This window comes from Erpetoichthys calabaricus, chromosome 1 (genome assembly GCF_900747795.2).
Source record: "Erpetoichthys calabaricus chromosome 1, fErpCal1.3, whole genome shotgun sequence".
NCBI classification, from domain to species: domain Eukaryota; kingdom Metazoa; phylum Chordata; class Cladistia; order Polypteriformes; family Polypteridae; genus Erpetoichthys; species Erpetoichthys calabaricus.
Window position 1 is genome coordinate 260,685,325 of NC_041394.2, and position 16,106 is coordinate 260,701,430.

Consider the following 16,106-nt stretch of genomic DNA (forward strand, 5'->3'; position numbering starts at 1 on the left):
GCTGATTACCCAGTGGATTCGCTCACTGAGTGCAAGAGAAAAACATAAAATGTATGTATAAAATAAGTTTAATTGCCAAATTTATTTTTCCACAAATAAAGAGCACTTACAATAACATAGAAATCAATATAAACAACATTAACATCATTATCATATGAGAATATGAAGTAATATAAAAGAAGCACATTGCATATAAATATAAATTATTAAACAGTAAAATGTTCTTCTATAATACGCTACCGTGGCTATTCGTTTGTCTGTCCAGGATTTTAAATCAGCTGTAGCTCGCAAACCGTTTCACCTATTGACTTGAAATTTGGTACACATATACTACGTCAAGTCTACTATTCGCTTTCCCACACATATGAACATACATACATATATATATATATACACATATATACATACATACATACATAGTGCGTTGCAACACGGGCTGTGATTGTTACATGGGAGGGAGAGGACAAATCACAGCTTCCTGCTTTCTAATCGGGCTTGTGATTGCTGCTTTGACGGATGCCCAGATCCCACAGTATTTCCCCTTAGGAGAGGCTATAGGCAAGTGTAATTGAATAGCGGTGCTGCAAGTTATTACTCTTTTTATCTTTATTTTATTGTAGAATCAACTCACAGCTGCGCGCACCAGTGCGTGCGTGGCGGATGCGTACGGCTGACGTTTTCATTGTCTACCACCTTCGCTAATTATTCTTGCGGCAGATTGAAGACTTAAGTGCCAGCTTAACTGAAAAAATTAAAGAAAACATACAAAGTTTAAAAAAAAATCAGTTTTAACGGGAAAAGATGCCGACGAAAGAAGAAAGCAGCGGGACGCTAGGGTGAAGAGCAAGCGCATCAACCTCTGAGCAAACGAATGGTAAACGTACAGTGAAAGGGGATAAATACTATGAATGGTCATGTCAAGTGTATTCACTCCACGTTATCGTGCAGTGCGCTGTTACTGGTATTTTGATAAAAGAATCTGAATAACATATAAGAAGCGTATAAATTATTAAACAGTAAAACATTAACATTTAAGAAGTAAAGATACATTGAGTACTACTGTAGTGCTTTCGGGTATAGTACATTTTTTGTTTGCCCATTACATGCATAAATGTATACATTTTTTGGTGTACCTACCCAAGAACACGCGACATGACCCGGCAGTTAAAAATTTACCGCTCCAGCAATTTTAACTCCGTTACAAAGTCATCTAATATGGTATTGCAAACGGCAGCGTTTCTATAAACTCAATTTAAACTTACTGTTTACACCGTGCTTTGAAGATGCATAGTATGCGACACGTGTTTCGCCGTAATTGTGGGCTCATCAGGAGTACACAGTCACTGCACTCCCTTACAGGAATCGATCCTCGGACGTAGAGGCGAAGCCCCTAACGTTGTGCCACGGCGTGTGGTTCGTTCATTTGACAGCATGTAGATCGGGGAAATTACATTGCAGGCATTCGTAGTCTGATTCACAATCTGATTGTATGAGTGGTTACCTACCAGGTAACGCTTGTGGTTGGTGAGCAAGTCGGCTAACTTCTGCCGCGGTGCCCTCTTTCAGTTGCGAGAAGCAGATCATACAATGGTTGAAATAGTTTAATATATATAGCAAAATCACCGCGCTTCGCAGGGGCGAATATGGTATTGCAAACGGCAGCGTTTCTATAAACTTAATTTAAAGTTACGGTTTATACCGTGCTTTGTTTCATATTCTTTTCCTACCTTATCAATTGTGTAATGTGTTTTTTGAACAGGTTTGATTTATGGAAGTGATCACTCCTGCTGTGTTCAGTCACTTCACGTGAGCCGCTCTCTTGTGTGATGTTGCGATGTCCACGGGTTTATTTAATGTTAGCTAAGACCCGGCAGTTAAAAGTTTCTCGCTACAGCAATGTTAACTCTGTTACAAAGTGATGCAAACTCTCGTTTATACCTCGTGTCTTCTCATTAAACTTGTATCTCGCGAATATGGCATTGCAAACGGCAGCGGAAGCGTTTGTATAAAGTTAATTTAAGGTTACGCTTTACACCGTGCTTTTTTATACCTCGTGTCTTCTCATTAAACTTGTATCTCGCGAATATGGTATTGCAAACGGCAGCGGGAGCGTTTCTATAAAGTTAATTTAGACTTACGGTTTACACCGTGCTTTTTTATACCTCGTGTCTTATGAAGATGCTTGTATGCGTCACTCACTTGCTTCTTATTGTTTCGCTGCCTTGTCAATTGTGTAATGAACGTTTTTCCCGCGTGTGACTCGTGCTGTAAATGTCTTCCTTGTTTGTAGTTCACGTGATTACGTAGGAGGCGTGATGACGCGATACCTGACTCCGCCTCCTCCATTACAGTGTATGGACAAAAAATATGTTCCAGTTATGACCATTACGCTTTGAATTTCGAAATGAAACCTGCCTAACTTTTGTAAGTAAGCTGTAAGGAATGAGCCTGCCAAATTTCAGCCTTCCACCTACACGGGAAGTTGGAGAATTAGTGATGAGTGAGTCAGTCAGTCAGTCAGTCAGTCAGTGAGGGCTTTGCCTTTTATTATTATAGATAAGCATTTCAGTACATAAGAGATATATTTTTGATCCCAGGTTTATATTCTTGTACTTTTATTCTGAGTATTAAAGTTCAGGGCAGAAAGGCAATACCCTTCAATTCCCCCAATATAGAAATGAAATATTATATCTAAAATGTAGAGATAGAGATGGAATATTTAATAATGTAATGCAGGGTACAATACTCAATAGAAATTTATGCTGAAAAAATGCTGATTGTAAAACAGTTTTAAGGCCTATTTTGTAATATCTTCACTATAATCTTTTAAAATAATTTCATATTTATATTCCTGTAGGTTTATGGGAAAACGATTGATGGGCATCAGGCAATCATTGTATGCATTGAGTGTCATCAGTTTCAACCAAAAAATTTCTGGTGAGTAATTTGTCCTTACAATGCAGAGTGTTACTGTAATTTAACACATATATACAGGTTTTCACATTTGCAGCAGTTTACTTATTGTGTTTTAAATATTTTAGTTTGGTGTATAATTAATTAAAAAATACACTTACCGGTTTTAGTATGGGACTTGTTTTTCATGGTTGAAAAATGATTTAGAGCCTATTGTACCTTTGCAAATTAGCCTTTTTTCATTTGTGGGTGATAATAAAATTTTTCAATGCTGGAAATCTAAGTTGTAGTTTTTCAGATTAATCAAATCCACTTTGGACGGCAGAATTATTAGATGTAAATGTGCAATTTTATTACTTTAGGCATATTTATTTGAATTTATAGTACATGTTTTCTGTCATATAAAATATAAGCATAATGTTCTGATTAACAAGCAGGTGCCAGGAGAAATGGAAAATAAGGTTGTGTCCTTTGAGTTTGCTTTTTGTGATATGATCTTATTTATGCCTTCAGCAGTCTAGTCACTTGTTATATGTAGTGAATGTTTCTTTTATTTCGTCCAAAAATTTAATTCTGCTGAGCGAAGCAATCTTTCTCCTTAATTTGACCAAAGAAAATGTTTTGCTTTTGTTGTAAAATACAGTTAAGTCTCTGAAATTCTACCCTGCTTGTGCTCCTACTGACACTATGCCATCTGACTTTGTCATAAAAAAGGGCATTAAAATGACAATCTAAGAGGCAACAGGACCTTCAGAACAGTGGCATGGTGTGTTTTATTATGGATGAACATGAAATTCACGGCTAGTCTCAAAACTGTTCATTGTGCTATGTCCGTCCTGGCTACTAGTGTGCCTGTAGCCTTTTCCTATCTATGAAGTGCCTGCTAAAGTTGTCTATTGCTTGCCTTCTCTCCTTAAGTTTTATCAGTTTTAACCATCTCCCAAATGGGAACTAAGAAAGTCCGCAACCAGAATGTCCAGAGCCTCTGAGGGAGGATGCAGAGGTAGCCATACTTAGTGCTAACAGACATGGCAAAGGAAGTGGCCATTTCTGTCAAAACTGGTGAATCTATTTTGTGACATATCCATGTAAGGCATCCTTTACAAGATGGATCTATCCATCCATCTTCCAACCCCACTTTAGCCTGAGCTTGGTCATATCAACTCATAATTGAATATGTGGCACTTGGTTACTGGCTGAATTTTCGTTTTCACTTCCATACGGGCCAGCTGCACAGTACTACAAATTCATCAAGTAGAGTAGCTCTGCTGAAAGGCCTAATAGAGATTTACACAGTGTGTTATAACACCAGTATCAAAGAAACAGCTGAAAAAAGACCTTCTTCAAAAGCTTTTTCTCTGCAAAAATATGATGGTAATATTAGATCTTACATACTTAATACTGTCAAGATACTTAAGAGATCAGGAGTGGGTCTTAAAAAGTCACTGGACAACCTAGTTACTGGGCCCCTGGGACCCTTGTGTAGCTTGTAAAGGGCCATGTCCAATAGGCAGTCTCCATTCAGCCATGCTTGAAGTCAAAAGAGTTCATCTCCTTCCACTCATGTACTGATGTCTGATGGGCTTACTCACTTTTGGATAATTTGGAATATGTTTCCCTTGGTAAAATGTGCATATTAAGGCAGTGACAGTGAATCAAGGAAGATTGTCCGAGTGGTTAGGGTTTACCCTTGGTGGATCAAGTGGGAGGGGGATCAAACACGATTCATGGAGCGGAGATCTACTTCCTGACATACTGCAATGTAAACCAATGTAAACGTAGCGGCTTGCGACCCATCGGTGGCAGTGGTTGAGAAACACTGGTCTACATATGAACAGGACTCAGGGAGCCTCTGTTTGCTCCATCCATCAATACAGATTTATCTTGTCAAATTTTAAAGAAACATCTTACTTGAACTGTAGCACCGTCTGTCTATTCAATGGGCAGAGTCTTTAGTTTGGAAGCACTGGACATTTTATGCTTAGGATTAAGTACTTGCCAGGTGAAGGCTGGTAATTCACACAACCTCCTAGACATTCAATACATAAGCATGCCAGCACACTTTCTCTGTTCTTGCATTTGCTTGACTGATGTGACCAGACAGCACCTTCTTCAGAGACAAAAGTTTGCTGTCTGTCATAACCTGCCATGTCACCTTCATTAGTAGGTTTGTGTTTTTTCAGCATGCTGTAGTCCTCAAACTGCTTATAGACTTCTTTATGAAAGCACTCTAAGAGTGTTTTTAAATTGTTCAGGTTATTTCATTTTAATTAGGTTCCAAATATCTGACTGCCATATCATGGATTCTTGCTCTTTTTACTGTCAGAATCGTATGTGAAGTACTCTCAGACAATAATGTTTAATTTCAGACCAGTTCTTTGCTTTGGGAGTCAAGTTAAAACAATCATATTCTGTCTAAGACAATGGCAAAAAAAAAAAAGCACAATCAACTTAAATCAAAGCTTTTCATTTGTATTAGTATCTAAAAGCAGAATCACATTCTAGACTTGAAAAAAGACGATTGGCTGGAAACCTATTTCATTTTTATAACAAACTAGCTATTCCCTGCATAGTAGTGAAACAAGACAAACTTTAAACATCAATAAACAAAAAGGTATCGTTAGCTAAGCGGATGCAAGTTACGCTCCAAAACTCAGAGGTAGACCGACTCCCCACTCCTGACATCACGCTTCCCTCTCCCCTTGGTCTGCAGCCTCTGTCTCGGATTAGCGCGAATATATAACTCCTGCAAGTGAACTATGATTCTTAGCACAATGAGAGCAGTCGCAAAATTAACCGGAATGTTCAAGCAAATTCTAGAAAAAAACAGGATGTAAATCCGTTAAATAGTTCTCTCATTCGTTAGCTAAGTGGAAGTAAGGTACACGCCCTGAGGTTGGTGCGTGGGTGAGGAGGGCTCCACTGTGTCTCTCTTGGATTTGCGCAAATAAATCAGTACCACAAGTGAACTATGATACTTGGCACGATGAGAGAGGTTGCAAATTCAACCGGAATGTTCAAACAAATTATTAAAAAAAACCCGATCTAAATCCGTTAAGTAGTTCTCATGTGAAAAGCGGACAGACATACAGACAGACATTAGATTTTATTTATATATATATATATATATATATATATATATATATATATATATATATATATATATATATATATATAATATATATATATATATATATATATATATAGAGAGAGAGAGAGATAGATAGATAGATAGATAGATAGAGATATATATATAGAGAGAGAGAGAGAGAGATAGATAGAGAGAGAGATGATGTTTTATTTATTCATCCAGCTATCCATTAATGATTGAATCCACCACATTCACCAGATCCTAACCTGATGGCATCAGGTGCAAGGCAGAACTCAAGCCAGACAGAAAAAGTTATCAAAAAAGTAAAAGTAATACAGTATTTTCCTTTTTTTTCCTTGTATCATCACCAGAATCTGATGAGGAATGCTCAGTGTTAAACAGTGAGTTGATCTTCATATCTTAATTCAGCTCCATAGTTTACTTTAGTATCTCGCTATGCACACCAGTTTGTGTTTTGGTTTGGACATTTTACAGAAAGTGACTTTTCCTGTTTTCAAAGCAGTATATCCTGGTGACTGCGGTGGGTTGGCACCCTGCCCGGGATTGGTTCCTGCCTTGTGCCCTGTGTTGGCTGGGATTGGCTCCAGCAGACCCCCGTGACCCTGTGTTCGGATTCAGCGGGTTGGAAAATGGATGGATGGATATCCTGGTGAATAAAACTAAAATAATTTTGTCCACTGGATGATGGGAGTAATTTATCCTAAACTACTGTCCCTGTTTTTTTTTTTTGTTGTTGTTCTGGTTTAACTCTTTAAATATGGGTTATTTGCTAAAGTATTTTGCCCCGGAGCTTTGCTTTGCTGTATTGCATAAGCCAAAGCTACTTCAAAGAGAATGTTGAGCATAGGACGAACTAATTAACTTTAATGCCAGTATTTTAAAGGATACACATATAGGCTTTCTTTGGCTATTTTTATTAACTGATTACGGGAAGGAGGGCTGTGAGGCTGTCCCTCTTTTGAAAAAGCTTCAGTAAGGAATTTCCTGACATGTTTCTTTTTCACTACTGTAAAAATCTGCATTTAAAAGTTAGTTGTGTGCCCTCACAGGCATGTACCGCAAAGGGAATAATGATGACCAGCAACTGTGGTTACGTTAAAACAAAACAGCAAATTTTCATTTATATCCATTTTTATTTTATTTCAGTTAGTTTTCAAGTATACAATTTTAATTTCTTTAGTTTTTGGTTTTCACTCAGCTTTTGCAAGTAGTTTTGTTTTTATTTTGTTTAACAAAATGCTTATTAGTAATTTTTGTAACAGTTTTTGTTATTGGTACAGCAATACCCTTGCAAAGTACAAACAAGTGCTTTACAACAAAATGAAGCATGTGAAGATAGTCTTTAATACTTTTTTTGTCTTATAAACCACAATGAAGCTGAATTTTTTCAATTATGAAGAACGAGTAGGATGATTTTTAAATGTGTAGAGCAGGTGCCAACACCAATCATCTTTGCAGCCGTTCCATATATACCTCACTGTAGCCCTAAGAACAGCACAGAGCTAGATGTTGGCAGTGCTTTGATTTTTTTCCAGGTACATATGTAACATATGTCATATGTAACAAGGTTGGATATCTGAGTCTTACCGTATAAGGAAGGTGTAGCATTAGATGTGTATTTAAGAACATAAGAAATTTGACAAATGAGATCAGACCATTCGGTTCATCAAGTCCATTTATTTAACTAATAGCTAAGCTGTCCGAATATCTGATGCAGATTTTTCTTGAAGGTTTTAAAGGCTTCTGCTTCAACTACATGTCTTGGCAGTTTGTTCCAGAATCCCACAACTCTTTGCGTAAAGAAGTGCTTTCTGAATTCAGTTTTAAATGCACTTCCTGTTAATTTCCACTGATCTCCTTGAGTATGTGATTCACTCTTAAGCTGAAACAATGTTGCTAGACCTACTTTATCAGTGCCTTTGAGGATTTTAAATAGCTGGGTTAGGTCCCCACACAGTGTCATCTGCTCAAGACTAAACAGGTTTAATTCTCTGTCAGTCAGAGCAGGACATGTCCTTAACTCCTGGGATGTTCTTGGTTGCTCTCCTCTACACAGCTTCATGTGTTGCTAGGTGTTTTTTGTTGCATGGTGACCAGAACTGCACACAACACTCCAGATGTGGTACTCCAAATGCATTATATAATTTGAGCATAACATTCCTTCACTTAAATTCAATGTTTTAAATGATGCAGTCTAATATTTTCAGTTTTAATTGCTTTTGTGCAATTGCTTAGTTGAAATATGAAAATGTTGCGTCAATATAAACTCCTAAATCCTTTTCAGATATATATGACAGAGTCTACCATCTTGTATTTATAATTGACTAGCCGTACTCCGTGACTCCGCCTGTCTAGTAGTGACACAGGATAGTAAGGAGGGCCCAACCTGGCTCCCTACTACTGATGTTGCACTTCCACCTTCCCTCGGCCTGCAGCCTCTGGCTCAAATTAGCACAAATATATTGCTCCTGCAAGTGAGCTATGATTCTTAGCGTGATGAGAGAAGTTGCAAAATCAACCGGAGTGTTCAAGCAAATTATAGAAAAAAACCCGATCTAAATCTGTTAAGTAGTTCTCTTGTAAAAAGTGGACAGACAAACAGGCAGAAATACAGATGTCGGATTATATATAAATATAGATATATATATTCCTTTTGCTCACGTGTAGCACTTTGCACTGTTTTACATTAAGCTGCATCTTTTTGCTGCTTCCTCAATGTCTGCCATCCGTCCAATTTTAGTGTCCTAGTGTGAATTTGACAAGTTTAGTAACTATACCAGAATCAATGTCATTAATATAAATCAAAAAAGTAATGGTCTAAGGACGGACTCCTGAGGGATTCCACTGATAACCTCACTCCATGTGGAGCATTCTCTTCCCAGTACTCTTTGTCACCTGCTGGTTAACCAACTTATTCAATTTGCTAGTAATGATATTGTTTATTTATTAATCATTGCAAGTGTTAAATACCATTTGTCTATTATACCAGAATGCAGGAGTAGGTCCCATTTTAAGCTAACAGTCTAGTATCTGCCCTTGCCCCATCTCATATCCATCAGCAAACTAGTCTTTGATGGCAACACTTTGACATCCAACCCCACCTACATTTGACCCTGCAGTGAGGACCTGGTCGATCATTCATTCTCATAGCTAATGCTGCATTCACATGCTGTGGTTAAGTCGGCTTGTCAAGTAGATTGCTCAGGAGCATTCTCATATCTTCAGAATCATGGTTCCCAAAAAGATGGCAACAGAGTTGGAAAAGCCCAAGAAGATACAAATGGCCATTTTTTTAATGTGAAACTTGAAGCAAAAAGCATTGCTAACAGCCTTGTGAAACAGAATTTAATGAAGAAGAAATGTCTCATTAGGGTTTGTGCTAATTCTCTCCAAATGTTATTTATTTTGTTTTTTTGTCCTTTTTTTTTTTTGCTGTAGAAATCAGGGTCTTTATTAGGAGCCAGATAACACTTACATTAAAAAATTTTCAATCTTGACGCAGACACTCCTTTACTCTTGATGGCCTGTTACTCATTATGCACAGCAGCATTTCCTTTGGCTACGGAATCTTACTGTGCCAACAGCACGTAAACCAGGCATTTTTAAATTCCTTATGCGCCTGCAGATCCAAAGCAATTGTATAACCCTCGTTGTTACATGGTGTAGGTGTGAAAAGTTAATTTGTAGTGACTTTGTTAAGCAGACTACCAAAACTGTAGTAAAACTATATATAGTTGGGATTTTTAAAAATTGAATACATTTCCATAATTTTTTCTCTTTTACTTCAAGGAATGGACGCTGGAGGTCAGAATGGAAATTTAACATCACTCCAGGAGTACCCACTCAAGTAGTGGGTATAATGAAGATACAGGTAGAATATCTATGTTGTTTAAACTTGTGAAGCGCTATTAGGGCTTCTTTATCCATTGAATGGTCTTGACTTTGCATGTAATAAGTCATCATATGAATTTTTCTAATATGTCTGTAGATTTGTAAATATTTTTGTAGGACCCATATGTCAAATGTTAACATTGGTCATAGTGATTTTTTACAAAAGTGATGTAATAATGTGAAGGGAGTATATTACTAATAATAAATACATTACTAAAATATAATTTTTTTCAACATAACAATGTTGAAAAATGCTAAGAGGTTAGGCACAATTGCATGACTCAACTGAGAACATACTGTATACTAAAATTAGAAGATTCTAGTTTTTTGGTTAACCGTGCCAATTTTTAAAGTACTTTATCTTGGCATCTTAGAATATATTTCTCATCTTTGACCACACTGATGTACACCTTGCTCCAGATGCCTTCCATACTGTTGAAAGTAGTCTGGTTTTCCTCTTGAGTAGACTTGGTGCTTTCAGCGGTGTCTATATGTGTATGTTTTATCAATAAGTTATAAGAAATGTCATTGATTCAATTTTAAACATCTGGACTATGGCTTTATAAAGTTTTGAAAATATTTATTACATTTTTATAGCAAATTGTTATAAAAAAAGAATTGGTAAGTATTGCACAAGCAGAATGTTGTACAATGAAATAATGAGATTTCTTAATGATTCAGGTTCATTATTATGAAGACGGAAATGTACAACTTGTCAGCCATAAAGATGTACAGGAATCCTTGTCTCTTTCTGTAAGTTGGATCTCAATTTAATTTTTATTCAGTGCTACATAAAAATTTCCGTTGATTCAAGGACATTGTGAGTCAAATATGGGTTATCTCCAGCAATATGGTGCTTACGTAATATTCCTCAAAACGTTTTAGAAACAAATTAAGTTCCTCGGTTGTTTTAATAACACTGCAGAACAATTTTTTTTAAATGTCTTGCTTCCTGAAAAGTTTTTGCTGATTGTGACAGGTACCTACCGGGTATGCACAAATATAGTTTTGGTTTTACTGCATCACGTAGGAACTCTGAGAAATAGACATTTATATGTTTACTGACAATAATGTATTTAGTCACGTTTATGTTTCGCATAAGCTAACAGATCTTCAAACCGCTTGTCACTCATAACATGTCTGATCTGTTGTGCCACTCATGCCACATTTTTCTGTCCTGGAACTAACTTTTTATGGAGTGGCTAGTTCTGTCGAATAGTGCGACTCTTTGGCACGGCTGTCCCATTCACAGATGAAACAACAGTACTTTGTATAGCCGAGCTGCAGTCCTAGTAACAGAGCAACGACTTTAAGATCTCCACAGATATTCCAGTTGTACCTGCTATACTGGACGTGCTTTAGCAACAGTTCCATATTCTCATAAGTTTCTTTCATGTGTGTTGCTTAGCCAACAGGTACTGAAGGATAAACGTTGCCATTGTGTAGCAGAACAGCTTTCAGGATTAACATTGATGAATCAATGAAGAGACGCCACTCTTCCGGGTTGTGATCACAACCCAAGGCCGAGAACAATCCTTCAATGTCACAACAGAAACAGAGACTGTCGACTTGTGCAAAAAATTTGGTTATATCATGATGTTGGCCTCGAAATTTTCATACCTGGTGACAACAAACGCCATTCCTGCAGTCTCGAACCCAGCAGCTCGGCTTTTGCTTTTGCCAGACCCAAATCTCTGACCAAATTGTTCAGTTCGGACTGTGTTATCAGATGTGGATCGCCTGATGAACACAGTTCAAAATCCAGGTCAATGTCACTGTTAGTAACCTGCATTTCAGTTTCTTCATCTGGTTCATCTAAGGTCCAATCCTCTGGTGGTTTCGGAATTGGAAGACTTTCGTCATGTGGCAAGGGTCTCATTACTAAAGGCAGATTAGGATATTCAATTGACTTCTTGTTTTTGGCAGAGAAACCAGACACATTAGTCAAACAGAAGTAACAGTCCATCACATGGTCTTTCTGTCCTTGCCATATCATTGGAACAGCAAACGGCATCGTCTTTCGAGTGCCTCAGAGCGAGGTTCTCAGACTGACAGCACATGTCGCACAGCAAATGTGAAGCACCCATTCCTTGTCTGGATCACCAATTTTGCAGCCGAAATACAAATGATAAGCTTTCTTCACAAGAACAATCATCCAACATCTCTGAGGCGCAAGTGTATATTCACCACAGATGTAGCAGAATGTATCACGACTGTTACGACATTGACGAGACATATCTCCTGACACCAAAACATCTATAGCATCAAGCTTACTTACTGTTATATTGCTACAGATACTATACATTACTATACTGATACTATACATACACACTGACTATCTATATTAACCAAATGAGCAGGATCGGTGTATACAAGCCACCTTTATAGCATTCTGAGACAGCGTCAAGCTTGTTCAGACCTGCCCAGGCATGCCCAGGATGTCATCTTCCACAGAACAGCTTCCAACCTGGCCTGATTCCATTCCTGGACATGCCCAGGCTGCACAAACCGTTGTTGATAAGTCACTTATGGGAGCGAAAATGTTTGGATACAAATATAAGAAAAAATTGTGGCAAAACTGAAACGGTACGTGATGGTTAAATTTTGATGTGATATTCGTGATCAGCACCCAAAAATCTGTAAGAAACACCCAGCAGTGTTCAAGAAGCAAAACCTTTGTTGTGCAGTGTAATCGGAGGCCCAAATAATCAATCCTTTCTTAGTCTTTTTCTGGCTCTTTGTTACATACTGTATGTAACGTGTATCATATCAAGGCTTTGATTGTTTCATCCTACAGATGGCAGCAATGTGCTTTTGCATGTAACATTTTGCAAAAAATCGATAATAAAAAGAAGAAATGCTTTAGTTTTGACCTTGTTTTGTAATAGTGTGATTTAAGGTTCACGCACATTACAAAACAAAATTTAATAAAAGCTTGTCATTTGTTGGATAGAATGGAGTACATCTGTATTCTCACAAAATGCTTAGTGCAGGATATTCAGTATAAGCACCCCTTGACTGCTGCATTAAGAAAACTGTATACCAATACTAACAGCACCAAAGTCCAAAGTATGTAGACTGAATTTCTTCCTGAGTTAATACATATTTATGAAATCTCAATTCTACACTTAAGATTTTGGAGATAATTTAAACTACAGTAAACCAGACTGGATATGTTGTATCATTTCTAGGTAAACTGTGAAGGGCATTAAAGTGATTAAAGATAAATCAGTTTAAGTAATTGTAAACTGCCTTAAAAACTAATACCAAAAGTTATTAGATTTCCATCAAAACCTGACCTAATCCAGCAAAATATTCTTTGGTAATTGTCACTAAATGAGTTCCCTCGTGATGAAGTTAACTTTTCTACTTTTTCTGTCCCAGAATGAAGCTCAGACTGCCAAGGAATTCATTAAGTTATTGGAGACATCGGAAAATGAATATCAGGTATTATTTATTTGTTTATTTATTTTTTATCTAGTTGTTGCAATTTGTCGTAAATATTTCAACACCTGGAAATCAGGTATGAAGTACTTTTAATTAATGTGTATACAATGTCTTCCATAAAATATTTGAACATAAAAGAAAAATGATTGTATCTGTGTTGCTTACACTAGAATTATGAGTATGAGGTAACCTTTACTGTCTCACCTTTTATGTTTTGAGACACAATAACATAAAGCAAAACAAATTAAAAAAAATAATGTCATCGTTTGGAAGATCTTTACAAAGAGGGACCACTTTCTGACTGACGCATGCTGGCATCTTTCTATAAGTTAATTAGCCAAGGCTGCAGTTTTAAGAGGGAAATTTCTTGTTTCATTCTCTCCTCTTTGGAAAGTGAAATATGTATTAGATTAAGTTTCAGACAGATTTCTTCTATTTTTGTCCCCTAAATATTTATTTTATTGGCTTTGTGTTTGGATTATATACAATGGAGATATTTGTGAAAGTTATATATATCTTTAAATGTTTGCACTGCTCTAACACTTTTAGTGCATTGGAAATTTCATATTCTTTGAAAGGCATTTTCACTGCATAGATTCTGCTCTATAAATACACTGCTGAATTCACACAAGTAGCACAGGTGCAACTTGCTGTATTTGGGCTGCGATACAAATTGTATACACATTTATGAACTGCTTTAAAATCTGTCAGATGTCAAGCTTTTTGTACATTGCAGGTGTGCTGTGGAAAAGGGACTACTGTGCCAATAATTTAGAACTGTCGCCATCAAGAAATAAAGTCAATTCCTATTTTCATTTTCCTTTACAGTATATTGAGATCTTCCACTTACTTGACATTGCGTCTGCTTTCACTTCTGTGCTCTTCTTCTTTGACCCCAGTTTACTTCATATGGGAGGAGTGTTCAGTGTATTTCCTCATAGCTTAACACCGGTGGAAGAGTACTCTGTAATAAAACATTTCAATTACGACATATAAAATACTCCTATAAACTTACAGTAAACATTCCATACATCAACACTGGTAAAAGTATTTCAGTTTAATAATCATTTAATTTCCACAGACGTCAGGGGCAACATTCTGAAAAATATGGATGCTCTCAAAGCTTCAATGTAAGGCTGAATCTATTTCAGTGACACCTAATACTCCAGAGTGTTGCACTGCATTGCATCAAATGAGTGTGCTTTACATTTCCTGTGAGAGTAAGTTGTTACTGATGCAACTACTTCCAACAACAGAAGAACATATATAATACAGACAATATGCCAGATGCTAATAATCTCTCAAGAGCTTTTAATTATACTTGCTTACACACTGATGTCCAGATAAAAGAGAGATTCCGCTGGCCATGACTTTGACGATTCAAAGTGTAAATCATCAAAACATTTTCATAACACTGGCAATATTCTGCTTAATTTTGAAATTGAAAATTTTTCAATAAATTAACAGTTAAAGAAACCATCTGAGATGACTTTAAAAGAAGGAACAATCTTATTTAGAAGGCTTTAGATAGAATTTTGCAACCTTGACTATGTATAGGTATAACAGATGGAATAAGAGGAGAGCAGGGATCCTATAAATCTGCCATCATCCACTGAGAAACAGTAGATGACAAAGTGTCGATTTTCATTATCACACCCTGCTGGGGAAAATATTGTATAAGGGACCACATACTGAGTCAATTGTAGCCCACTAAAAACATTTGAATTATATCTACAAGAATTAAATACGTTTAACATACAGTATTAGCAGCCTACTTGAAAATGTTTCACAAGCAGAATGGTTTCCATCAGATTTGGAGCATTAGATCTAAAAATGTAAATGGCTTAAAATCTTTCAGTGGTCAAAAAATGCAAAGACATTACACACCACCTAGCTATGCAGTTTTTAAATTTTATTAATCTGTTATTTTCAGATCAGCCTATGCAACATCAAGCTTTCCATTGAAAAAATACCCAGAGATGGACAGGTACCTTTGTATGAACCAGTGACCTGCAGTAGCGTCTGACTGGTAAAGACAGATTTATGATGGGAGCCGTGTATTTCTGCCCCTGTCTTGAGTCAGATTTACAGTACAACAGGCATGGAAACAAAGCAGACGCAGTGCTTTGATTCTCAGCACCTAATTACATAAATGTGCTGCATAAAGTTCTCTTGAAAATATTTTGTGTGAATGCCAACCCTGTTATAGTAGTGAGGCAGCCATGGTTTTTTCCTTAGAGCAATCATCATTGAAATCTTAACTATGCCCCTCACACCACCTTATTTTTGCCTTTCCTGCAAACTAATAAATTTTGGTGCGTCAATTACAGTCATATAAACTATTTGGCCAAAAGTATGTGGACACCGTCCAAATTATTGAGTTCAGGTGTTATAGCCACAACCACTGTTAAGGGGTGCATACAAGCCACCACACAGCAGAACAATCTCCATTGACAAACACTGAAGAGCTCAGTGACTTTAGCCACAAGTCAATACGTGAAATTTCAGCTCTGATAGATCTGCCCCGGTCAACTGTAAGTGCTATTAATGTGAAGTGGAAGCTTCTAGGAGCAACAGTAGGTCAGCCATGAAGTGGTAGGTAGTCCACACCAACTCACAGAGCAGGGTGGCTGAGTGCTGAAGCATGTAGGGTGTAAAAATCGCTTACTGCATCAATAACAGCAGAGTTCCAAATTGCCTTTTGGAAACGACATCATCAGAAGAAGTGTGCATTGGGAGCTTC

At 37.1% G+C, this 16,106-nt stretch overlaps 2 protein-coding genes across 2 annotated transcripts in view; both read left to right on the top strand.

The window, feature by feature from the left end:
* cav2 (caveolin 2) overlaps positions 1 to 16,106 on the top strand; it is a 516,729-nt gene that overhangs the window by 451,795 nt on the left and 48,828 nt on the right. The gene's annotated exons all lie outside the window — the stretch shown is intronic.
* LOC114661323 (F-actin-capping protein subunit alpha-2) overlaps positions 1 to 16,106 on the top strand; it is a 97,488-nt gene that overhangs the window by 79,150 nt on the left and 2,232 nt on the right. The window contains exons 6-9 of the mRNA XM_028814540.2: positions 2,858 to 2,937; positions 9,815 to 9,896; positions 10,598 to 10,669; positions 13,301 to 13,363. Of these exons, the coding sequence (XP_028670373.1) occupies positions 2,858 to 2,937; positions 9,815 to 9,896; positions 10,598 to 10,669; positions 13,301 to 13,363 (297 nt within the window). The remainder of the gene's footprint in view (positions 1 to 2,857; positions 2,938 to 9,814; positions 9,897 to 10,597; positions 10,670 to 13,300; positions 13,364 to 16,106) is intronic.